The sequence below is a fragment of the Scyliorhinus torazame genome, chromosome 15 (genome assembly GCF_047496885.1).
Source record: "Scyliorhinus torazame isolate Kashiwa2021f chromosome 15, sScyTor2.1, whole genome shotgun sequence".
Lineage (NCBI taxonomy): Eukaryota > Metazoa > Chordata > Chondrichthyes > Carcharhiniformes > Scyliorhinidae > Scyliorhinus > Scyliorhinus torazame.
This window is the reverse complement of record NC_092721.1, coordinates 123,587,735-123,614,777: the sequence shown is the minus strand read 5'-3', so window position 1 is coordinate 123,614,777 and position 27,043 is coordinate 123,587,735. Positions and strand designations below refer to the sequence as shown.

Sequence of the window (27,043 nt, the reverse complement as noted above, 5' to 3'; positions counted from 1 at the left end):
TCAGGGATCACAAGGAGGGCGTGTAGCCACCTAAATTGGCCAACTCCCGATTTAAAATGGCGAACGGCAAAGGCTGATGGGAAAGTCAGCCAACATAGATCAAAACCAATAGCTGCAGTGTATTTACCTCTGCAAAGGCCAGACAATATCGATACCAGCGACCATCAGCTTAACAAAGTAGCAGCCATTTGCATACTGATGAGCAATCCCCGGGAACAATAAGTAACATTTTGGACACACAAAGCAAAGCCAGACTCCTCGGCGCCAGCAGGAGCCAACACAAAGGAGGTGAACGAGCACCTCAAGACCGCCCATCGATCAGGGAACCACTCCAGTATTGGAGAAAATCGAACCAAGCGATTGGGACAAAGTCCAATCACGTGGGACCAGGTACAGGGTCCGCCCCGAAAGGCGGGAAGCCCCTGGAGACTATAAGAGTTGAGTCCCAAGTTCAAATCGCTCTCTCTTCACCTCTTCTTTCTGCCCGGGTCACCCAGCAACACGAACCAACATTGACCATGACCGGTGCAGTGATCGCCTAAAGCCCGCAAGTCTTAATTCGACGCTTGCTACGAGATAGGCGCTCCTAGCTACCAATCCGTACCAACTTCGAATCACGCAGACTCCGAACCCGAACAAAAGGCCATTTGTTCCCCTGACCTGGTGGGCCAGTCCAAGGTTAAGTATAGGCCTGTTAGTTGTAGAAGTAGCTTAGACGTAGAATTTGTGCATGAGTAGCGATTACTGTGTATAATAAATGTGCTTTGATTTAAATCTTACTAATCGGTGTATTGGGTTATTGATCATTACTCTGACTTGAACCTCGTGGCGGTATCATAAAGATACCTGGCGACTCGAGAGCAAAGGTAATAAAACAGAGCAATTGAACCAAGGAGAAAATCAGCAACAAAGGCAAGCATGCCATATGCTTTCGTTACCACCATTTCCACCTGTGCTGCCACTTTTAAGGATCTGTGGACTTGCACTCCCAGATCTCTGCCATTGCTTAGGCATTCCCAGAGTATCAATCTCTCTATTCCTAGACTTTGTCAATAGACATGAGAGGCTAACAGTTTGGAGTTTCGGCGATTCTGTTCTGCGGTGGGCTGCACACAGGAGGTAGGTAGTCACGTAACCAACCTCAGCATGGGAATGTCCCATGTTGACTGAAAATCCTTCTCGCTTGGTTTGGACAGGCACAAGAAAACACACCCTCTCTACTGTAACCCTATTTTATTTGGGGATTACAATCTTCAACATCAATCACACAGAACATGACTCAGATTTACAGCTGGGCTCTAGGTATTACCCGCTATAGTGAAGGAGGCTGACCAGGCTGCGATCATTCAGTGTGAATATATTTTCTTTAAGCTCAGAGCTCCTCGCGTGTAGTGGTTGCTCCTGGGGGTTCCCATGTTGTCACTGACTGTGTTCAGGTGTTCCATCTTTTATCCAGGTTCTGCTAGTGCTGAGTTATACACGAACGGACCTGGCCTGAGTCCTATGTCCTATCAAGACTTAAATTCATTAATAGAAGTAAACCAGTTTAGCCAGGGTGATTCAATTAAGATCCATTGCCCTCTGGGGCACTCGTATTTGACCAGCTTTTAGCCCATTATGGAGCCTGATGGCCTCTTTACTCATTGTACATTCTGCTGCAAAGTTGATCACTACTGTCTTGAAGTTACATATTCATAGCATGGCATTTTGTCCTTTAGCGTAAGTGTTTTTTTTAAATATAAATTTAGAGTACCCAATTATTTTTTTCCAATTAAGGAGCAATTTAGCATGGCCAATCCACCTAACCTGCATATCTTTGGGTTGTGGGGGTGAAACCCACGCAGACACGGGGAGAATGTGCAAACTCCACACGGGCAGTGACCCAGGGTTGGCATTTGAACCCGGGTCCTCAGCGCCGTAGGCAGCAATGCTAACCATTGTGCCATGTGGCACCCCCTTTTGCGTAAACATGATAACTATTGTAAGTGGGTAGTCACAAAATTCTATATAGTGATAATGAATTTCTGTGTTGACTTGAGCGCGCTGACGACGGACCAAAATCTATAAATGCCAGGGCGTTGTTTGGTAATTCCTGTTTTTGGCCTATGTCTTTTCCCCTTTGTCAACCTGCCCCCAGTACCATATTCCCTCCTTTGAACCCATAAGTGTAAACACATGGGAGCCAAGTCATTGTACCGCACAATGTCAAAATCGAGTGAAAATAGCAGCTGTGATTCAAGCTAACCACTTTGGACTATATTTGTTTTCGACTAATATTTTGAAAGTTCACGACAATAACTACCTGCATTTATGTAGTGCCTTTAAATTAGAAAAAACTATTTCACAGGAGTGTAATAAAAAAAGAATTGACACACAACTGAAGAAGGTGGGATGACAACTTAATCAAAAGCGGTGGCTCTTAAAGCGAATCTAAATGAAATGCAGGGCGATAGAGGTTTAGATCAAGGAAACCTGTACCTCCGTTGTCTTGGTTGCCAACAGAATCATATAATTACAAAAATAATTTAGTATATTTTTAAGATGAGTACTTGTGATTAATATCAGAACTGGAATGCAAATGAAAAGAAGCAGTATTAAATCTGGACAAATTGGAGTTTGGGCTGCAGTTAGATTTTGAGTGCCTTACTTTTGGAACAATGGTCAATAAGGTCATTGAGCAGAATAAGTGAGTTTGACTAATGTACCAGTGATGATAGATTTGAGGAAACATTTTGTTAGAATAAATAACATTTAAGAGGAGTAAAAACAATACAAATGCTGAAAATCTGAAACCAAGACCAGAAAATGTTAAACCATTTGGTGAGAATGGATGTGTTAGCATTTGAGGTGTAGACCTTTTGTCAGAACTGTAAGAAATTACAGCTGCAGGACTTTTAGGGGAAAGAACAAACTTGCTGCCAATGTTGTTCCTCACGTCTGTGTTGAGCTTAATTGCAGTAGTGAAGAAGGGCAAAAGTTGGAGGTTAAATTGGAATACAGCTGGTTAACTCAAGTGACAGGAAACTTCAGTCATACTTGTGAACAGAACAAGGGTTTGACAAAGTAGCCATTTAGTCTGTGTTAATTTTTGATTAGAAGAGAGCAGATTGAGGTGTTTAAGATTAAAGGACTTCATATTTACATTGTTAATTTTCACTGTTCGATCAACCATTAATTAAAGTACTGTTGGATTCTGATTTCTTCAGTGCTGAAATGCACCAGTTGTCTATCTCCGGGTGATGGTGATGTTGACGTGGCAGTTTGGAGGTCTAGCATTGACGTGTTGACTGTGCACATCGTGAAGGCCTTTGAGTTTGTAATTTTACATTTTGCTTTATTTGGGCAAATAAAATTCATAAGTATATAGATTTAAAACTCTAATATCTATCTATCTATATATATATATATATATATATATATATGTACGTTTCACACCAGGACCTGAGAGAATGGGCAAGAAGTGTGCAGCTCCTGATGAAGCGATGTAAAGTGGAGTGCAATCCACTGATTTCCACTCCTCGGAAGTTCTGGTCCAAAGAATGGTTCAGTACTCTGGGTCTGTATTCATTGGTGTTTAGAAGGATGAGGGGGAATCTTATTGAAACTTACAGGCTACTGCGAGGCCTGGATAGAGTGGATGTGGAGAGGATGTTTCCACTGGTAGGAGAAACTAGAACCAGAGGACACAATCTCAGACTAAAGGGACGATCCTTCAAAATGGAAATGAGAAGGAATTTCTTCAGCCAGAGGGTGGTGAATCTGTGGAATTCTTTGCCGCAGAAGGCTGTGGAGGGAGTGTCTTTAAGACCGAGATAGATAGGTTCTTGATTAATGAGGGGATCAGGGGTTATGGGGAGAAGGCAGGAGAATGGGGATGAGAAAAGTATCAGCCATGGTTGAATGGCGGAGCAGACTCTACAGGCTGAGTGGTCTAATTCTGCTTCTATGTCTTATGGTCTGATAATTTGAGGCACTTGTGCAACTATATATTTTCCTTTCTTTTCCACATAGTTGTGGGTGAAGATCGTGGATGGACAGCTCCAGGATACAACCCGTTCAGACCTTTTTGAGTATATAGTGGATTTTCTCAGTTTCTGTTCTAACTATGAACTGGTGTGGAAGTATGCAGATTGGGCCTTGCAGAAAAATGAAGAGGTTAGCTTGTTTTTTTTATAAATTTCATTGATGTAGGTGCTGGATGAGTTGTCATTGACTTAATGTTTTTAAATTATTATTATTTAATTATTATTTTGCAATCTGGTCTTATCTGTGAAAGCCTGCAATCTGGTCTCATCTGAAAATTTGAATGCACAAAGGGCAACTGCTCCACAGTAGTTTACAAATGCAACTTATTTTAATGTATACATATGGAATATATTTTTTTTAAAATCTGACACTGAATTAATTTCACACTGGAGCATAAGTTTAGTTCGAGTTACTTGTATTCCCAGGTATAATTTATATAGAAGGGTATATTTATTAATCATCATCATGAGTAGTAACTGTGTATTCAAGAACATGGTGCACATTCCTAATTGCTACATGCAATAGAGGTGAAAACGATAATGGTTTATCTTTAGTTTGAGAACTGAAAAATAGATACAATAATCTCAGCAACATGTGAATCTGCCTTCTACAAATATTAGGCAAGGTTTAAAATTAAAATCACAATGCGCTTATGGATTAGAAAATTTGTAACAAAGTACCAAATAGCTTCAGTATTGATGCTGAACAAAGCCGTGGGAGGTTTTCTTTTACAAACACATTTACCTGAACAAGTAATAGATGGCCATCTGAGCTAGATAAACCAAATCTGGAGAACTGTGTGTGACTGTCATTTAAGTCTATATCTGTGAATTTTGTCCAGCCGTGCAAGTCTGGTAGCACATTGTCATTGGAGAGGAAAGAAAGAGGGCTTTTTATTCCTTGTAAACACATCATCTGTCAAGCAATTGTAGATTGCTGTAATTTAATTGAGAAATTCGCAAACCTTATGTCCTGTGATAAATCAGCAGAATCTTCACAGTCAGTAAAAGTGTTCAGGATGAGATAAATTCAGGATTCCTGCAGTGACATAGTTATCATTATGTTCTTGTGGTGTAGGTTGGTATAAACATTTTCACAAGGCGACCTTTGGATGAAAACCAGACAAGCCGTGTGAATCCAGATGACATTGTCAACTACCTTCACAAGTACAAGAAAGCTGTTGTTGCATACTTGGAACATTTAGTATTTGAAAGAAATATTCAGGTAAACCTTCAGCAAACATGTATGAATATGCAGCTTGAAAATTGAAAAATATTGCCGAATATTTATGGTGCATAAATGAGGGACATAATATTCTTTGTGGGGAAAAATTCAAGATTGAAAAATCCAACTTGGGGATGGATATAATGTCCCATGCCAGGTATGCTTTTGATGGTGGTGGGAGGCCACGTAAAATCGGACCGGTGCCAATCGTATCACCTTCCTTAAACGGTCCAAATCTTCCCTGCCCAGGATCCTGGACCTTGCTCAGGGATCTGTGGGCTGCTGCCTTGGGCTTGCTTGCAGTCCTGGAAATGCCCATTGAATGTGCTCTTAGCACTGTCAGGATGTCTGAAGCTGCTGGCCAGTCCGATTGGTCAGAAGCCCCTGAGGACAGGACGTCAACATCAAGGAGGGATGAAAGTCCCACACCTATTTAGCCTACATGGAGCACATTCTAACTGGGTTGGTCTGGCGTGGAAGGAATTGGCTCCATCCCCCCCCCCCCCCCCCCCCCCCCCCCCCCGCCCAACAATATGTGGGCCTTAGTTTCTGCTTGAATATTTAAACTATGCAACAGCATTAATAGAAAGCGGAATTGTACGGTTATATCTCTTTGTACCAGTTAAGCAGCTGTCACTTGTGGTGGACTGTGTTTCTTAATTTTGAAATTTAACGCTGGAAATTGCTTTTTGGCATAGTTAACTACAATGCTGATTTTTCAGAAGAGGAAGGCTGTTTGACCACGCTTAATTCATGCACCCGGAAAGGTCATAGTTCCACAACCATCTCACAGCATTCAACTGTTAAACAATTAAATGGATCAGTTTAATTTCAGAGTCGATTCCATTTGTTAATCATGTGTGTGATGCAATTTCTGGCATCAATCTGAAATTTTCCCTTCACTTGTTTGAATATGTGTCCTTGTCTTGCTTTGCATTAGTGCTCGAGAACAAATTTATTAAACTGAATCCATTTAATCATTTCCCTAAAATAGAAGTAAAATATTGAGTATGTTGGAATTTGAAACAAAAACAGAAAAGACTGGAAAATCTCTGCAGGTCAGGCAGCATCTGTGGAGAGAGGAAATAGAGTTGACGTTTTGAGTAACTCCTCCGAGCTTAGTTTTTCCAGCCTTTTCTGTTTTTGCAATTATTTACCTATTTTGTCTAATTCATGCTGGATTTCCAGAGTTGCCTTGTATTGAACAGCCCATTCTTAGTTTCTCTGTGCCTCTGGCCACCGTTCTAGATTTGATGAGCATATAGGAAAGTACAGAGCCATAGAAGACATTTGTGGCCTATCTGGTTATTTGATGGCTCTCGAACTGCATACCAAATTTCTGTTTTAAGAGAATTATCCTTGATCTATTTGCATCTACAGAAGGAAAAGTACCACACTCATTTGGCAGTATTGTACCTGGATAAAGTTCTAAGATTACACTCCCAGGCAGGGAACATTTCAGAAGAACTAATTGCAGCACGTCGCAGTCTCAAGAACCTGTTTCAACATTCTGATCTCTATAGAGTTCATCTTTTGCTCGGTAAGTCCTGCCATCATCTTGCTGTTAGTTCAACATTTCAAAGTAATGCAAAATTAAACTTGTAATATTTAAACTTGCCTTATTGGCTTAGAAATTAATTTATATAGTCTGTGCTTTCACTGCACAAAAGAACATCAAAGTACAACCTTGTTTTTTCAAACTCGGTGCTAGATTTGTCTATCATCTTTTTCAAACCCAAGGATTCCCATAATATACATTCACCCCTTCAGTAGTGAGTAATTCTGATGACATTAGCTGATGCCAACTGCTGGAAGGCCAACAAGTAGCTCTATATAGATTAGCATGGACTGACATCTAAGTTTCCCTTGAGTATGGATGAAGAAATTCCTGAGTAAGAAAATATTGTGCACGCTGTGGTCCCATCTATTGAATTTTTATGAAGTTGCTGATAGCATTTCCTTACAGAAAGTCTATACCTGATTTGTGTGCACTACCGTGTTCATATTTGTATAACTGACCACATCACAAAAAGACTATCCTTAATTGATTTTGAAAAGTAATTACTTTATACTGTGTAAAAGGATAAAAACAGCATTTTACTTAACTTGGAAACTAATATGTATTCTCCCTCCTCACTTGCAGGTAAAATTAAAGACACTGATCTCTACATGGAATGTGCAATATTACACGGAAAACTGGAAGAGCACGAGAAAGCTCTCGAAATCCTGGTTCACAAGTTAAAAGATTTCCGAGCAGCTGAGGATTACTGTTTGTGGAATTCTCATGGAAAGGATCCTTCGTGTCGACAGAGGCTCTTCCACATGTTATTAGCACTTTACCTGCACCCAGGTGTCACCAGTGATGCATTAACAATGGCTGGTGTGGACCTTCTAAATAATCATGCTGTTGAGTTTGATGCAATTCGCGTTTTACAGCTAGTCCCTGAAAATTGGTCAATACAACTGCTTTCACCATTCCTAACCAGGGCGATGAGAGGGAGCTTTCATTCCAAATGCACAGCAGAACTTTCATCCGGCTTGGCAAGATCCGAAAACTTAAATTATAAATACACAAAGGTGGGTAGCTTTCAGTAGAAGGAAATCTTATTCTTAAATTACTTATACGTTATTTTTCAATCCTCCATGTATTAGATGAATTTAAAAAGTAATTAAAATATCAAACGCTATGAATACAATTATTTTAAACTGTCGTTTCTATATTTGGGTAGTAAGTAAAAATAAGCTGCAATATCTACCTAGGGGAGGCACGATGGCACTGTACTGCATCACAGCACCAGAGATCAGGGTTCAATTCCGGCCTGGGGTCACAATCTGTGCGTAGTTTGCATGTTCTCCCTGTGTCTGCTTGGGTTTCCTCCGGGTGGCCCCGTTTCCTCCCACAGTCCAAAGATGTGCAGGTTAGGTGGATTGTCCATGCTAAATTACCCTTTAGTCTCCAAAGAAGTGCAGGTTAGGTGGGGTTACGGGAATAGGGTGGGGCAATGGGCCACGGTAGGATGCTCTTTCAGAGGGTCGGTGCAGATCCGATGGACCAAATGGCTGCCTTCTCCAGTGTAGGGATTCTTTTTTTTTAAATAATTTTATTACGGTTTTTTAACAACACAATTTTTTTCCCCTTACAAATAATAACCCCCCCCCCCCCCCCTCGTAACACAATAACGCAAATTCTCCCTGAGCAAGATATATATACATGGCAAGATGGTATATTTACATAGCTTTTTCACTGGCTCTCGCCCATTCGTGCCAGTTTCCCCCACCCTCCATGTTATCCCCCGCTCATCCGTCCCCTCCAGCAATCTCTCGTCCCCCCCACCCCCCCAGGGTTGCTGCTGCTGCTGACCGACCTTCCTCTAACGCTCCGCGAGGTATTCTAGGAACGGTTGCCACCGCCTGTAGACCCCTTGTGCAGACCCTCTCAAAGCGAACTTAATTCTCTCCAATTTTATGAACCCCGCCATGTCGTTTATCCAGGCCTCCAGGCTAGGGGGCTTTGCCTCCTTCCACAATAGCAAGACCCTTCGCCGGGCTACTAGGGACGCAAAGGCCAGAATTCCGGCCTCTTTCGCCTCCTGTACTCCCGGCTCATCCACTACTCCAAATATTGCTAGCCCCCAGCTTGGCTTGACCCGGACTTTCACCACCTGAGATATTACTCCCGCCACTCCTCTCCAGAACCCCTCCAATGCTGGGCATGACCAAAACATATGGACATGGTTCGCCGGGCTCCCTGAACATCTTTCACATCTATCCTCTACTCCAAAGAACCTACTCCGCCTCGCCCTCGTCAAATGCGCTCTGTGAACCACCTTAAATTGTATCAGACTGAGCCTGGCACACGAGGAGGAGGTATTAACCCTGTCCAAGGCAATAGCCCATAGCCCTTCCTCAATCTCCTCCCCCAGCTCCTCCTCCCATTTACCTTTCAATTCTTCTACTAGCACTTCCCCCTCTGCTTTCATCTCTTGGTATATTTCTGACACCTTGACCTCCCCGACCCATACCCCCGAGATCACCCTATCTTGAACTTCTTGTGCCGGGAGCAACGGAAATTCCCTCACCTGTTGCCTCACAAATGCCCTCACCTGCATATATCTAAATGCGTTTCCCGGGGGTAACTCAAATTTCTCCTCCAGTGCATCTAGGCTCGCAAATGTCCCGTCAATGAACAGGTCCCTCATTCTTCTAATCCCCGCCCGATGCCAGCCTTGGAACCCCCCGTCCATCTTCCCCGGGACAAACCGGTGGTTACCCCTGATCGGGGACCCCACCGATGCTCCCATTGCACCCCTGTGCCTTCTCCACTGGCCCCAGATCCTTAGCGTTGCCGCCACCACCGGGCTTGTGGTGTGTTTTGTCGGCGAGAGCAGCAGCGGTGCTGTTACCAACGCCCCCAGGCTCGTTCTTTTACAGGACGCCATCTCCATCCTCTTCCATGCCGCCCCCTCTCCCTCCATGACCCACTTGCGGATCATCGCCACGTTTGCTGCCCAGTAGTAACTCTCTAGGTTTGGCAAAGCCAACCCTCCTCGGTCCCTGTTGCGTTCCAAGAACCCTCTTCTAACCCTCGGTGTCTTATTTGCCCACACATACCCCATAATACTCCTACCTACTTTCTTGAAAAAGCCCTTGGTGATCACGATGGGGAGGCACTGAAACACAAACAAAAACCTCGGAAGGACCACCATTTTGACCGACTGCACCCTACCCGCCAGCGAGAGTGGGAGCATGTCCCATCTTTTAAAATCCTCCTCCATTTGCTCCACCAACCTCGTCAAATTCAGTTTATGTAGGGCCCCCCAACTTCTGGCCACCTGTATCCCCAGATACCGAAAACTCCTCTCCGCCCTCCTCAACGGTAGGTCCCCTATCCTTCTTTCTTGGTCCCCTGCCTGTAATACAAAAAGCTCACTCTTCCCTACATTAAGCTTGCAGCCCGAGAACGCCCCAAACTCCTTCAGAGTCTGCATGACCTTCACCATCCCCTCTATTGGGTCCGCCATGTATAGCAGCAGGTCATCCGCGTATAGCGATTCCCGATGCTCCTCTCCCCCGCGGACTATTCCCCTCCATTTCTTGGACTCCCTAAGTGATATAGCCAAGGGTTCGATCGCTAGTGCAAACAACAGGGGGGACAGCGGGCACCCCTGCCTCGTCCCTCGGTACATCCGAAAGTACTCCGACCTCCGCCGGTTCGTCACTACACTCGCCACCGGGGCGCTATAAAGGAGCTTAACCCATCTAATAAACCCTCCCCCGAACCCAAACCTGCGCAATACCTCCCAGAGGTACTCCCACTCTACTCGGTCAAAGGTTTTTTTCGCGTCCATAGCTGCCACTATCTCCGCCTCTCAATCCTCCAATGTCATCATTATCACGTTTAAGAGCCGCCGCACATTGGTATTTAACTGCCTGCCCTTTACAAATCCCGTCTGGTCCTCATGAATCACCCCCGGGACACAGTCCTCAATCCTCGTGGCCAGCACTTTTGCCAATAACTTAGCATCCACATTGAGGAGCGATATCGGCCTGTACGATCCACATTGCAGTGGATCCTTGTCTCGCTTAAGAATCAAGGAGATTGTCGCCTCCAACATTGTCTGGGGCAGGGTTCCCTCCTCTCTTGCCTCGTTAAAGGTCCTCACTAGCAGCGGGGCCAGCAGGTCCACATATTTTCTATAGAACTCCACTGGGAACCCGTCCGGCCCGGTGCCTTCCCCGCCTGCATGCTCCCCAAGCCCTTACTCAGCTCCTCCAACCCAATTGGTGCTCCCAAACCAACCGCCTCCTGCTCCTCCACCGTCGGGAACCCCAGCTGGTCCAGAAATCGCCTCATCCCCCCCCCCCCCCCCCCCCCCCCCCCCCCCCGGGGGCTGGGACCTGTACAGCTCTTCATAGAAGGCCTTGAATACCTTATTTATTTTCGTGGCACTTCGAACCGTGGCTCCCCTTCCATCTTTGATTCCCCCGATTTCCCTCGCTGCCGCCCTCTTACGGAGCTGGTGCGCCAGCATCTGACTAGCCTTTTCCCCATACTCATAGGTCGCCCCCTGCGCCTTCCTCCATTCTGCCTCCGCCTTGCCCTTGGTCAGTAGGTCAAACTCCGTCTGGAGCCGTCGCCGTTCCCTGAGTACTCTTTCCTCCGGGGCCTCTGCGTATCTCCTGTCCACTTGCAAGATCTCCCCCACTAACCTCTCCCTTTCCATGCCCTCTGTCTTCTCCCTATGAGCCCTAATGGAGATCCCCTGACCACCGCCTTCAACGCCTCCCATACCACCCCCACTCGCACCTCCCCGTTGTCGTTGGCCTCCAAGTACCTTTCAATGCACCCCCTCAGCTTCCCACACACCACCTCATCAGCCAGCAGTCCCACGTCCAACTGCCACAGCGGGCGTTGGTCCCTCTCCTCTCCCAGCCCCATTTCCACCCAGTGCGGGGCATGGTCCGACACGACTGTGGCCGAATACTCCGTCCCCTCCACTCTCGGAATAACGGCCCTACCCAGAACAAATAAATCTATCCGGGAGTAAACCTTATGTACGTGGGAGAAAAAATAAAATTCCCTGGCCTGCGGTCTTGCAAACCTCCATGGGTCCACTCCCCCCATCTGATCCATAAAACCACTGAGAACCTGGAGCAGTCCAGTGCTGGGTCCAACACTGTATTAAAGTCCCCTCCCATTATCAGTCCTCCTACCTCCAGGTCCGGAATGCGCCCCAACATACGCTTCATAAATCCAGCATCATCCCAGTTCGGGGCGTATACATTTACCAACACCACCCACGTCCCTTGCAACCTACCACTCACCATCACATATCTCCCTCCATTATCCGCTACGATAGTCTTGGCCTCAAATGACGTATGCTTCCCCACCAGAATTGCCACCCCTCTATTTTTCGTGTCTAATCCCGAGTGAAATACCTGTCCTACCCATCCCTTTCTTAACCTGACCTGGTCCGCCACCTTCAGGTGTGTCTCTTGGAGCATTGCCACGTCTGCCTTCAGTCCCTTCAAGTGCGCGAACACTCGAGCCCTCTTCACCGGCCCATTCAGGCCCCTGACGTTCCATGTTATCAGCCGGATTGGAGGCACTCTCACCGCCCCCCCCCCCCCCCCCCCCCCCCCCCCCCCCCCCCCCCCTCTGCCGACTAGCCATCTCCTTTTCTGGGCCAGTCCCTTGTCTCCCTCCCTCCCTCTCCAGTCCCCCAGCCGGGGGACCCCCGTCCCAGCCACCTCTTCTGTGTCCCGTTCTCTTTCGGCCAGTGCAGCAGCAACCCTTTCCCCCTTCCCCCCTCCCCCCCCCCCCCCCCCCCCCCCACTTCCCTCCCTCCCCTCCCCCTCGCTAGATCCCCGTCTAGCTTTTTTGCTCCCCCATATCCCTCCCGTAAGTCAGCTGACCCCGGCTTCCCCCGCCATCCCTTTGACCCCCCACCGTGTGGGAATCTCCCAATCAATATACATTCCTTCGTTCCCCTTCCCGCCTTTCTTGCCGCGCGCGGTAAAGAAAACCCCGCGCTTTCCAAAGCCTGCCCCGCCCCCCATGGCACCTCCTGTCGTGACCTTGTCTCTCTCCCCCAGCCCATATAACATTCCCTGTGCGTGATTGACCCCGTATGTACAACAACCATCATACTTCAACCCTCAAACACCCCCCTCCCACACAAACCCTCAATTAGAGTCCAACTTTTCAGTTAGTATAAAAGTCCACGCCTCTTCCGGCGTTTCGAAGTAGTGGTGTTGGCCATTATGTGTAACCCACAGTCGCGCTGGCTGCAACATTCCAAATTTTACTCCTTTCCGATGCAGCACCGCTTTGGCCCGGTTGAAACCCGCTCTCTGCTTACCGACCTCTGCTCTCCAATCCGGGTATATTCTAATCTCTGCATTGTCCCACTTGCTGCTCCGTTCCCTCTTGGCCCATTTCAGGACCCTCTCTCTGTCCGTAAACCGGTGAAATCTCACCACCATCGCCCTTGTCGGCTCATTGCTTTGGGCTTCCTCTCTAGCACTCGGTGCGCCCCATCCAGCTCCAGCAATCCCGGGGGGGGCCTCCACACCCATCAGCGTCCCGATCATTGTGCCCGCATATGCCGCGGCATCGGCCCCCTCCACTCCTTCTGGGAGTCCCAGGATCCTCAAGTTGTTTCTCCTCGACCTATTCTCCAGGTCTTCAAGTCTTCCCGCCCACGTCTTGTGCAGCGCCTCGTGCCGCTCCACTTTCTCCGCCAGGCCCACGAGCTCATTGTCGTTCACGGTCACCTTTTCCTGGATCTTCACCTCTTGGGCTTTCTGGGTTGCTCCAAGTCCTTCAATTATCGCCAGCAGAGGCGCCACCATCTCCTTGCGCATCTCCTCAAAGCAGCGCTTGATGAACTCCTGCATCTCTTTGTCTGTTGGCGTGGCCATTTTGTTTTTTTTCCCTTCTTTCGCTGCTCCAGGGCCGCTGTTTTTGCCGTTTCGCTGCGGGTCCGATCCATACAGGTTGGTTGGGGACCTTTCTTCTTCCTTCCCCACGGGTTGGTTTTCAAAAAAATGCCGTTGGAGCTCCGTTAGCGGGCCCGAAAGTCCGTTTTCGCGGGAGCTGCCGAATCGCGCGGCTTAGCTCCGCATCGCTGCAACCCGGAAGTCCCAGTGTAGGGATTCTATGCGATACCTGTATAGACCTCTTTATCTCGGTTATACTGTTCTGTAGTGGCTTTAATACAATATAATATTATTATTATTAATTCCAGAACCAATATATTTGTACGCAATGCTCTATTTGTTGATATGCATCTGTATTCTTCCCAAAGAATTTGGACTAATCTTGCCAAAATCTTTCCCACCTTGCTGACCTCTTCAACCTCTGACTCCTTGGACTCAGCCAGATGATCATCAATTAGCGACCCTCTGCATCGTCATTTGTCTTTGTCATTCACCAACTTTTAAAGTTGATGATTACATTGACACTGTTAATGCATAATTTCATTGATGAAAACTCGGCTAAAGGGAACAAACATTTTTCTTCTTCTTAAATTCTGTCCTCCTGGATGCTTTCCTCCATCACACACACTCAAACCACTGCTATGTTCCTTATCACAAAACTCAAGTTAACCTCATCCTCCTATTACCCCACACTTTCTTTTTTGAGCATGTCACTTTGTTCCACCCTAAAAGATTTTAAAAGGAATGTTGTTGCCCACCCCAATTTTTGAAAAATTATTTTCTGCACTGAACAATGACTTGTAATTGCAATACATGTCAACTAACCTTGCCCTCTCTCCTCTGATATTGCTACTCACTTGCCTTCCCTTAACCTGAATTCACCAACCCATATTTATAGCTGTTCCCTTAACCTTGCTATGTTGTTCTCTGTATTCTCATTGTTTCAGTCACATTATCTCTGATCACCTCACTGAATCCCTCACCATTTTATATCCCACTACTTTCTGCGTTGTCTTGCTAAATAAATTGCACCCAAAATCACTTCTTGTTCTCTCAACTACCTCATCTTGGACCTTCTGCTCAGCTGAACCAATAGAGTCAACAACGGATTTGTAACTAATTTAGTTCAATCTTCTGCAGACGTCACTAACAGGGTGGATAGGAAAGTGTCTATATGGACTTCCAGAAATTTTTTGACAAGGTTTTTGCAGGGGATTGTGAGTAAAACAGCAATTGGAAGTAAACTTGTGACAGGGCTCTGTATTTGGGAGTGAGGAGCAGAGTTACAAATAATGGGAATATTCTAATTGGAGTGGCATGACCAGTATGGTATGACCAGTGGCATTCCAACAGGAAACTGCATGGGCCGTCAGTTTTATACCATAACTTGGATGAAGGGAATTTTTTTTGTTCTTTCGTGAGATGTGGCTGGCTAGTCCAGCGTTATTGCGTGTCCCTAATTTCCCTTGAGAAGGTGGTGGTGATCTGCCTTATTGAACTGCAAAGTCCATGTGGTGAAGGCATACTATGTGCTGTTTGGGAGGGAGTTCCAAGATTTTGATCCAGCCACAGTGAAAGCACAACAGTATAGCGGATAGTGTTGAAGGAGCCTTGGTGAGCTGCTGCAGTAAATCTTGTAATTGGTTCACACTATCATTGTGTGTCACTGGTGGAGGGAGTAAATGTTGAAGATGGTGGGAGTGCCAATCAAGTGGGTTGTTTTGTCCTAGATGGTGTCAAGCTTCTTGAATGTTACTTGAGCTGCACTCATCCAGGCAAGTGGGGAGTATTCCATTACACTCCTGATTAGTGCCTTGTAGATTGTCAGCAGACTTTGGGGAGTCAGGAGATGAGCTACTCTGCACTGAATTCACAACCCCTAACCTGCTCTTATAGCTAAAATATTTATATGGCTGCTCCAGTTAAGTTTCTGGTCAATGGTAACCCCGCAGGATGTTGATGATGTGAGATTCAGTGATGGTAATGTCATCTGGAACTTCTATGGTGTGAATGTTACTTGCCGTTTATCAGACCAAGCCGGAATATTGTCCAAGTCATGGGCATAGACTGCTTCAGTGTCTGAGACGTTGTAAATCATGCTGGACATTTTGCAATCTGAGCGACCATCCCCACTTCTCTGATCTTATGATGTACAACTGAAGATGGTTGGCCCTAGGATATTACCCTGAGGAACTCTGCAGTGATGTTCTGGGACTGAAATGATTGCCTGTCAACATCCACAATAATCTTTGTGCTAGGTATGGCTCCAATCAGCAGAGTTTCCTCCTGATTCCCATTGACTCCATTTTGACTAGGGCTCCTTGATGCCACACTTGGCCAACTGCTGCTTTGATGTCAAGGGCAGTCACACTCGCCTCACCTTTTGACTTCAGCTTTTTTGTGCATATGTTTGAACCAAGGCAATAATGTGGTCAGGAGTTGAGGGACCCTGGCAGAACCCAAACTGAACATCAGTGGGCAGGCTATTGCTGTGCAACTGATGTGTGCTAGCACTGTTGTGTCACTTGCCATCACCCAGCTGATGATACAGAGTAGACTGACAGGGTGATAAATGGCGGGTTGGATTTGTCCAGCCTTTTGTGGACAGGACAAACTGGGAACTTTTTCACATTGCTGGGTAAATGCCAGTGTTGTATCTGTACTGAGTAGCTTGGCTAATTTGGAGTTGGTAATAAATGAATAGATACAGTAAGTTGTGTAAATGTAAAAAGGAGGTTGCAAAGGAACATAAATGGATTGGGTGATTGGAGAAATTTGGCAGGGGCAATTCATTCTGGGGAAATCAACTTTGGATCCCCGACCCCATAACCCTTGACTCCCCTGTGGATCAAATAATCCATTCAACCTCATATATGTTCAATGACCCAGCCTCCACTACTTAATCAAGAGGAAAATTCTAAATATGAATGATCCTCTGAGAAAAGAAATACCTCCTCCATTAGAAGTTGAGCAATGATCATGAAACCATTGCCAATTGTCGTAAAAGCCCAACTGGTTCACCAATGTCCGTTAGGGAAGGAAATCTGCCATCCTTAGCTGATCTGGCCTACATGTGAGTCCAGACCCACAGCAATGTGGTTCACTCTTAAATGGGCCACTCAATCCAAGGGGTGAGACAACTAGGGGCAGGCAGGCAGTGACACCCATATGTAAGAATTTTTAAAAAACTATGTTCCCTTTTTTTCCTTGTATCCGTTCATTCTATTTGACTGTGTTCAGAAAGGCACTCTGTATTTACAAAATGGTCTCTAGTTTTGGTGGTGTAAAACTCCAATAAGGAACAAAATGTCACACTGATTAAAGAATATGAAGAAGTGATTGAAAATGCTAGATGGCTATGGTTCTGCAGTCGAAAAATCTGGAGTATGATGTTTGATCCAAGCTTCCACCATTCCTTATGAAACCATGATTTTCTGTTACTGAGGCTGCGCTGGTCAAACTCACAAATGACATGCTCTATTACTTCAATTGTTTCATCATTCTCTTCAAGAACGCTTGCATATGATTGCACAGAGCAATACATTTATTACCTTTTTTTTTTACAGCTTGGACCAAAACATTGTTCAAGACTGCACTTTGAATGTTCTGTCAGTGAACAGGTTTCAACACCCATTGTCTATGCCCTGACTATCTCTGGTTCATGGGGAGACATAATTGATTAAAGTCTATTGAGAATGCAATACTGTATCTCTCCAGATCAAGCTGATTTTATTAAGTTGAAGAATCAGCTACTGTACAAGTGTAATTTTAGAGGGTTAACCAACAATTGACTCCTGTGTCAGTCTGTTCTGGCACCAATATGAGAGACCTTGTCTTGGTTTTACCTGTGTCGGGAGTATACTAGGCTTTAAGAAGTGTCTGTCTGTGGTCCGAGGATAAGATCTCACTAGGAGCAAAGCCATAACATGTCTATTATACCATTGCCTCTAGCTGCACCCTCATGTTGCACAAAGTATATTTTATTATTTTGTCTGCCATAAGATAGGAAATCTTCAGGTAGAGAGTGTGCATCAGCACTTTGAGTAAGGGTTAAATCTAAACTTCCTAAAAAGTAATTTTTCTAAACCCAGGGCATGATGGACAAATATAACCCCCAATACATTTGTTTTATACAGTAAAATACTAAAACAAAGTTCTGTTCCAATTTTTGCACACAGGTTGCCTTCTGTATCATGGTTTGTTAGATACTTTTCGAGTTTGTTTTTGGACCTAAACCAAAATGAATTGAAAAATAGTCCCCTCTTTGTTTTTGCTCTCTACTCTACACTTTTCAGGTAAAATCAAGAGGAAACATTGTTACACTTTCCGATAAAAAAGTCTGCCAAGTATGCCGGGGTTTTTTCACTGAGCCAGTCTTTCAGCGATACCCAGATGGTGGTCTTATTCACATCCAGTGTGCTACAAAACTCCACAGCCTGTCTGCCACTGATCAGAACTTCCAGTCCTAGAAATCAGTCATGAAACATTGGCCAGAACAGAGTGGGTTGGCCAGTTCGAAAATTACCTGATTGAAGATCACAGTAAGGAAGTGGAACATGCTGCTAATAAAAAAGAAAAAGAAATAAGTCTGCGTCTACTGGAGATCTCCAGCAACCTACATTATATGTAAATGACTGCACTGATCTACAAAGGAAACGCAGTTGGGCATTACCTGAACTTTTCAAATCCCCCAATACGAGTTAGCTGTAATGTGCAACCTGCAGAAGGATCTTCTGATCACCTGGCCATGTTTGTCTTCATAGTATGATGACTTGGACTTTGGTTCTATTCTACTTGATGGTTTGGGAAATTTTTCGATGTGAATGTGCAAGTATCATACTTTATCCTGTGAATTTCGACCTTTCGTTTGATATGTGTAGGCTATCCCTACTGCTCCTGAAAGAACTTATTTGAACACCACTAATAGACTTCTGACTGTCCAATAATTCTGTCATAGAAACACTGCTAAGGGTGAACTGTGGATGTACATGTCACACTTGGGCCAGTATGTATATAGTGGGAGAGCTGAGAGCTCATTTACAGGCTAAAGATATAATGTCCTATTTGTATCTATAACTTAGTCCTGACCAGGTGTTTTACATAATGAGTTTGCAAACATTACACTTCCCTTCCTATTCATCTTTTAATCTGACTTTCCCAGCAACGATGGATTGCAGGCTGTTGACAAGTAATGATGGGTGGAGTGATGGAGAGCACAGAAAAGACGAATGCGAATAATGATTGTCTGATCTCCAATATGCTCAGTTTGTGAATCTGTATATTCTGATATATGCATGCCATTTCCACATAATTTTAAAGGGAAAAGTTGGGGAGGATAGAACAAGCTGATTGCCTGACTAGGTTTTAGTTCACACAATTCTATTCTGTTTGAGAAGATCGCTTTTGGCTACCTGAGAATGTTGATTAAACTAAATGGTCTGGAAAAATTCTTCATGAAGCAAAATGTTTGATTATCCAAGTCTACAAAAATGAGAATAAATAACCCCTTTCATCCTATCAATTGCTATTTGTTAAATCTACAACTTATCTATTTATCAATGATGCCATTAATTTATTAAGATAACAACTTAATTAACTGTTGCAACTGGCTGAGTTTTGTTTAATTAACATAATATAATTCAATTAACTGTTGCAACTGGCTGAGTTTTGTTTAAGTAATCTTCTATCTTGCAATGATTATACTTCCATTACAAGTGAACATTTAATTTATAAATCTTGTTTATGGAGAGCATCTGGCCTGGTCAAATGTATCTTTTTCAGGTGTTCTGTATTCGCTATGCTGAAGGATTTATTAAGTATTGGACGAAAGATCTGTTGCAGTTCTATTTCACCCATACTACACCTTTTAAATGTTCGCAGTAACGGATAAGTGTGTTTTGAACATATTGCTTACTGATAAAAAAAATCTGGATCAAAATTTGCACTTCCTTTACAGTGTTTCTTCCATTTCGTTCCAATGTATTTTTGCAACGAAATCTTCATTAGTGTCTCTATTTCCAATTCCATTTTGTTTGATAGCATTTAAAAGGTTTTTAATCAATGATAACTTCCAGTTCTGTTACATCATACTTTAGAAGATATGTTTTAAAGTAAATAAAACATTTTCTATTAAAATGTGCATATTTTTACAATTTGTGAATTGTACTAGATTTTAAAAGGAAAAACATAGATTTTGCTTCAAATAGCGAACAACCAAGTTTAAAAATTTCGGTAAATTTTCAACAATGCAATCAAAATGAGAAAAACTGAACCAAAGTGCATGTTTACTATTGAATCACAGATATGCACTTATGTTTCTGTGGTTTTGTAGTGTTTGTGCATATGCATTAGTGCTGGTAGCAGTAAAGTATATATTGGATGATGATCTAAACTTTGTTTCCTCTTTGTGCTCACATAAAACTGGTGACATTTAAGTGGAAACATTTTAATGTTTGCAAATTGCCTAATGCGGTGAAGTAATTTCTACTTTAATTGTTGTATCTAACTGCTCTGCTTCTATTAAACTTTGCACTGTAAATATTTGGTGACATACTTAATTGTATAAATGTACAGATGGCAATTTTAATAAATTCTTTCATTGGGAAAATAGAATTGTATGATTTTAAAGTTAAGGCATTAGTGAACCAAAGCTGATATAGGTCAATGTGCACAGGCGAGCCAGGCTTGGTGCAGGTTAGGAAAGAGGCAGCATAGTTTTGGATGATATTGGGTTTATGGACATGACCACATCATCAAGAAACATTAAGTCTGACCAGTGCTCGAAAATTTAATTTTATAGTATATGATGTGAATTGTTATGATTGCTTGCGGTACATCCATTTGATAAATAATTTTTCGAGTCATTGGTTCAAATATATTGTTTACTTTCTGGCCTTAATAGTACAAACTATAATGAAAGGGTTAATGAAGCATGTGCTTAGTTTGTAATTTCTTGAATATATTTTCTATTTTAAAAATGGTCAGAAATATGAGCTTAATTGGAGTCTTGTTTTTAAAAAAAAAAATGTCCCTGATCTTGAGACTGTAAACTTGATTTTTCCAGTTTTGATCTTGCTTTCAAGTCATCTCTCCTAACTTTCTAATTGCTGTCTGCCATCAATTTTTACTTTCAAACATCTTGGTGTATATTGTTGAAATATCTTTTCACCCCTAACAATTAGCAACTCTGTTCAAACACCATTACGGTATTATTTCTTGGTGAACCTATGAAAGGAAACTTAACTTCCATATTTTAAACTGTTATTTTGAGGTTACCTCCTTATTGTAAGGATGATCCATTATGTTTATTTGCACCAAACTGACTTTTCTCTGGTCAAAAAATGTATCAATTGGATGTTGTCTGAATTTGACTAATTTTGAGCTACTTGTTTCTTTGTTGTTGGTTTCCCTTCATTATTGAAAATGGCCATTTGCCTGCATAGCGTTATCTGTTCATTCTAGCGTGGCCATGTGGCTCAATTGCAGAGTACAGCGCTGGCAAAGATGAATTGTCTGATTTTGTTGGTATTGCCCATTCTTTCCAGCTCGCCTTGTCCTCAGCTGCCTGTATTCTTTGCCGTTTGAAGGAAGCTATGTCACTATTTAAGATTGCTACTATTTTAATTACAATATTGTAAACAATACAAAAATCCAAAGATTTATCAATTGAAGCAATCTGGAGTCAACTACCCTTGGACTGCTACGGTTGGAAAGTAACTATGATCATTCCATCAGCATTTTTTCCTGATGAACAATCCTATGATGGGATGTGGTAGTAGCCTGCAAAGTGATATGGTTGCTTTGTCAGACCATCCTTCTTATTTTAAATCATAATAACCCTTTTGTAAATTTAATAAGAATTTTTTAAAAAAATAATCTTTTGTCACAAGTAGGCTTACATTGCAATGAAGTTAGTGAAAAGCTCCTAGTCGCCACGTTCCGGCGCCTGTTCGGGTACACAGAGGGAGAATTCAGAATGTCCAAATTACCTAACAGCACGTCTTTCAGGACTAGTGGGAGGAAACCAGAGCACCCGGAGGAAACCCATGCAGACATGGGGAGAACGTGCAGTCTCCGCACAGACTGTGACCCAGCCGAGAATTGAACTGGGACCCTGGCAATGTGAAGCCACGATGCTAACCACTGTGCTACCGTGCTGCCCCTATTTGTACCTATGGCAATAAAGTGACTATTTTAAAATGGCTTCTGTGACTGCATTCTGCTGGCAAATTACTTGATTCCCAGTACTGAAGAAACTATAACGGTCAAAAAACAAATTACTGCGGATGCTGGAATCTGAAATAAAACAGAAAATACTGAACAATCTCAGCAGGCCTGGCAGCATCTGTGGAGAGAGAATGATGCTAACGTTTTGAGTCTGGATGACACCGTCAAAGCTGGGGAGAACTGGAAATCGGGTCCGATTTATACTGTTGTAGAAGGCGTGGAGCGGTGAGGCTGGATAGGGGGGCAGTGATAGATGGAGATGGACAGAGATGCCATGGACAGAAAGCTAAAGGGAATGTAAATGAGGGTGATTAAGGCCAAGAAGGGTCCTGATAGTAGCACATAAAGAGATTAGAATGTGTGAATGGTCGAACAAAGTTGAGCAGTGTGTCAAAGGGCAACTAGGACCAGGGAACAGATGGACCAGGTGGGAGAAAGGGAAACAAAGGTGAGGGAAAAACAGATCAATAGAACAAATTGAAATAAATTGATGGAAATAAAAATGGGATGAAGGTGGAGGAGAGATTTCACAGTTTGAAGTTGTTGAACTCTTATATTAAATCCAGAAGGCTGTTAACGTGCCTAATCGGAAGATGAGGTACTGTTCCTCTAGCTTTCACTGGGCTTTACTGGAGCATTGCAACAGGCCAAGGAAGGACATGTGAACATGAGAGCAGCACGGTGAGTTGAAATGGCAGCAACGAGATGGTCGTGGTCCTGCTTGCGGATGGACCGAAGGTGTTTTGGAAAGCGGTCACCCAGTCTGCGTTTCGTCTCCAATGTAGAGTAGACCGCACTAGGAGCAGCAAATGCAGTAGACCAGATTCACGTGAAGAACACTTGAACTCACTTGAAAACAGTGTTTAGTCCCTGGAATGGTGAACAGGGAGGAGGGAACGGGGCAGGTGTTACACCTTCCGCAATTGCATGGGAAGGTGATGTGGGAAGAGGGTGAGGTGTTGGGGGTGATGGAGGAGTGGACCAGGGTATCCCAGAGGGTACGGTATCTGTGAAATTCTGATGGGGAGGGGGGGGGGGGGGGGGGGGAAAGAGTGAAGTGAAAATAGATTTGGAGGGGGCATAGTGCTTGGCAGAACTGGCGAAGGATGATTCTTTGAAGAGGCAGCATGGTAGCATAGTGGTTAGCACAGGTCCAGGGTCCCAGGTTCGATTCCCGGCTTGGGTCACTGTCTGTGCGGAGTCTGCACATCCTCCCCGTGTGTGCGTGGGTTTCCTCCGGGTGCTCCGGTTTCCTCCCACAGTCCAAAGATGTGCGGGTTAGGTGGATTGGCCATGCTAAATTGCCCTTAGTGTCCAAAAAGATTGGGTGGGGTTGCTGGGTTACAGGGATAGGGTGGAGGTGTGGGCTTGGGTAGGGTGCTCTTTCCAAGGGGCCGGTGCATATTCGATGGGCCGAATGGCCTCCTTCAGCACTGTAAATTCTATGAATGTGGAGTGATGGTGGAGTGAAAAGTGCGAACAAATGGACCCAGTCCTGGCTCTGGGAGGGAGGGGAGGAGCTAAGAGCAGAGGTGCGGGAGATGGGTCGGACACGGTGGAGAACCCTGGCCGACCATAGTGGGCGGGAAACCACTATTTTTTTTTTTATTAAATATTTTATTGAAAATTTTTGGTCAACCAACACAGTACATTGTGCATCCTTCACACAATATTATAACAACACAAATAACAATGACCTATTTTATAAACAAAAAATTAATAAATAATAAATAACAAAAATGAAAACTAGCCCTAATTGGCAACTGCCTTGTCACAAGTAACACTCTCCAAAAATATAATTTAACAGTCCAATATATAATTATCTGTAGCAACGACCTATACATACTATACAGTATATATTAACAACCCTGAGAGTCCTTCTGGTTCCTCCTCACCCCTCCTTCCCCCCCCCCCCCCCCCCCCCCCGATCCTGGGCTGCTGCTGCTGCCTTTTTCCCATTCCGTCTATCTTTCTGCGAGGTATTCGACGAACGGTTGCCACCGCCTGGTGAACCCTTGAGCCGACCCCCTTAGAACGAACTTAATCCGCTCTAGCTTTATAAACCCCGCCATGTCATTTATCCAGGTCTCCACCCCCGGGGGCTTGGCTTCTTTCCACATTAGCAATATCCTGCGCCGGGCTACTAGGGACGCAAAGGCCAAAACATCGGCCTCTCTCGCCTCCTGCACTCCCGGCTCTTGTGCAACCCCAAATATAGCCAACCCCCAGCTTGGTTCGACCCGGACTCCTACTACTTTTGAAAGCACCTTTGTCACCCCCATCCAAAACCCCTGTAGTGCCGGGCATGACCAAAACATATGGGTATGATTCGCTGGGCTTCTCGAGCACCTCGCACACCTATCCTCCACCCCAAAAAATTTACTGAGCCGTGCTCCAGTCATATGTGCCCTGTGTAATACCTTAAACTGAATCAGGCTTAGCCTGGCACACGAGGACGACGAGTTTACCCTGCTTAGGGCATCTGCCCACAGCCCCTCCTCGATCTCCTCCCCCAGCTCTTCTTCCCATTTCCCTTTTAGTTCATCTACCATAGTCTCCCCTTTGTCCCTCATTTCCCTATATATATCTGACACCTTACCATCCCCCACCCATGTCTTTGAGATCACTCTGTCCTGCACCTCTTGTGTCGGGAGCTGCGGGAATTCCCTCACCTGTTGCCTCGCAAAAGCCCTCAGTTGCATATACCTGAATGCATTCCCTTGGGGCAACCCATATTTCTCGGTCAGCGCTCCCAGACTCGCGAACTTCCCATCCACAAACAGATCTTTCAGTTGCGTTATTCCTGCTCTTTGCCACATTCCATATCCCCCATCCATTCCCCCCGGGGCAAACCTATGGTTGTTTCTTATCGGGGACCCCCCCAAGGCTCCAGTCTTTCCCCTATGCCGTCTCCACTGTCCCCAAATCTTCAGTGTAGCCAGGGAAACCACTATTAAGGAAGAATGAAGACATGTCAGCAGCACTGTTTTGGAAAATGGGATCGAAGGAACTGGGAGAATGGGATGGACTCCTTACAGGATGTCGGGTGTGAAGAGCTGTAGTTGAGATAGCTGTGGGAGTCAGTGAGTTTGTAATGGATACTAGTGAACAGTCTATCCCGAGAAATGGAAAGGTCAAGGAAGGGAAGGGTCGGAAATGGACCATGTGAAGGTGACACAGGCGTGGAAATAGGAAGTGAAATAAATATTTTCTTCCAGTTCCAGACGGGAACATGAAGTGGCATCGAAACAGTTGTCAATGTACCAATGAAAGAGTTGTGGGATGGGGCCGAGTAGGACTGGAAAAAGGAATGTTAAACATACCCGATAAAGAGACGGGCAAAACTAGGGCCCATGCAGATGCCCATAGCCACACCTTTTGTTTGGAGGCTATGAGGCATGTTAAAGGAGAAATTATTCAGTGAGAGGACAGGTTCAGCCAGATGGATGAAAGTGATGGTGGATGGGATTGTTCAGGCTTCTGTTCGAGGAAGAAACAAAGAGCCTTCAAACCAACCTCGTGGGGAATGGAGGTGTCAAGGGACATCCATGGTGAAGAGGAGGCGGTTGGGGCAGGAACTGGAAGTTGTTGATTTATGTAGAGCATCAGAGGAACCATGAATATAGGTGAGAAGGGACTGGAGAAGAGGAGTGAGTATGGAGTCAAGATAGGAAGAAATGAGTTCAGTGGGGCAGGGGCAGGAACAGGCTGACACAATGGGCCTACTGGGGCAGTCCTGTTTGTGGATTTGGGGGATGAGGTAGAAGTGGGCTGTCCAGGGTTGGAAGATTATGAAGTTGGAAACTATGGAGGGAAGATCTCCAGAGGAGAGGAGGTCAGTGACCGTGGAAATAATAGGTTGCTGCTCGGTGGTGGGGTCATGGTGCCGGGGGAGGTAGGAGGAAGTGTCTGAGAGTTGGCATTCAGCCTCTGCAAGGTAGAGGTCAGTGCAGCAGACAACAACAGCCCCACCCTTGTCAGCGGGTTTGATGACAAAATGAAGGTTGGACCTGAGAGTGAAGTGCAGTAAGTTCAGAAGGCAACAGATTACAGTGGCTGAGAGGAGCAGAGAAATTGACAGTCCATGTCATGCCGCCACTTCTGAATGAAAAGATCACGAGCAGGTAAGTGGCCGAAGGGAGGGGTCAAGGTGGAGGAAGAATGCTGGACGAAGGGAAAAGGATCTGTTGAACAAGGGGAGGACTCCTGCCCGAAGTATTGAGTATGGAATTGAAGGTGTCGGAAGAAGTGTTCAGCATCGTGTTGAGCCTGAAATTCATCGAAGTGAATGAAGTAAGGGTATGAAGCTGAGTCCTTTGCTGAGTACAGCACGTTCAGTCTCAGAGGGTATGGTGATATAACGGTCTGTTGCTTAAATGCCAATTTTAAAGGTTGCGGGCGGAATGGTGGCACAGTCGTTAGCACTGCTGCCCTACAGTGCCAGGGATCTGGATTCAATTCCAGCCTTGGGTGACTGTGGAATTTATACTTTCTCCCTGTGTCTGTGTGGGTTTCCTCCCAAGTGCTCTAGTTTCTCACAGACCAAAGAAATGTAGGTTAGGTGGATTGGCCATAATAAATTGCCCTTTAGTGTCCAAAGATGTGTAGGTTAGATGGGATTACGGGGATAGGGCAGGGGAGTAGGCCTAGGTAGGATTCTCTTTCAGAGGGTCAGTGCAGACTCGATGGGCTGAATGGCCTCATTCTGCACTGGAGGAATTCTGTTTGCTTGAGTGTTTAAAAATGTAAGGCTATCTAGGTGATAACCTAGTAGCAAATATTAATTATTTCAATCAATTGTCTTTATACACTTTGAAACATTAATAATTCTTACAGGCCTTTATTAATTATTCCATCAAACAAACTTGCATGTAAAAGTGTGGGAGCACAGTGAGTCGAGACGGAGTGCTTTGAGGTATGAGTGCTAAATTTGGGATATCTCTGGTAAGTTTATGTCCAGCTATAATTTAGTTGAACAGCCAAACTCTGAATGTGAATGTAAAAGCCAAGTTTAACAGCAACTGCTGGGCAGTGGCAGTTGTCTGCCAATCAGCTGTAAGTGGTTGCCTGAATAAGTGTTGATTACAGTAGCAGGAAGCTGATTTAGCAGTTTTAACTAGTGCAA

At 44.6% G+C, this 27,043-nt stretch overlaps 1 protein-coding gene across 3 annotated transcripts in view; it reads left to right on the top strand.

Annotated features, from left to right (window-relative positions):
• tgfbrap1 (transforming growth factor, beta receptor associated protein 1) overlaps window positions 1–21,891 on the top strand; it is a 108,860-nt gene extending 86,969 nt beyond the window's left edge. For all 3 annotated transcript variants that reach the window (XM_072476653.1, XM_072476655.1, XM_072476654.1), the window contains exons 10-14: window positions 4,012–4,155; window positions 5,104–5,250; window positions 6,631–6,790; window positions 7,394–7,827; window positions 17,988–21,891. In XM_072476653.1, the coding sequence (XP_072332754.1) occupies window positions 4,012–4,155; window positions 5,104–5,250; window positions 6,631–6,790; window positions 7,394–7,827; window positions 17,988–18,161 (1,059 nt within the window). In that variant the 3' untranslated portion in view covers window positions 18,162–21,891. The remainder of the gene's footprint in view (window positions 1–4,011; window positions 4,156–5,103; window positions 5,251–6,630; window positions 6,791–7,393; window positions 7,828–17,987) is intronic.
• Window positions 21,892–27,043: the final 5,152 nt, after the last annotated feature.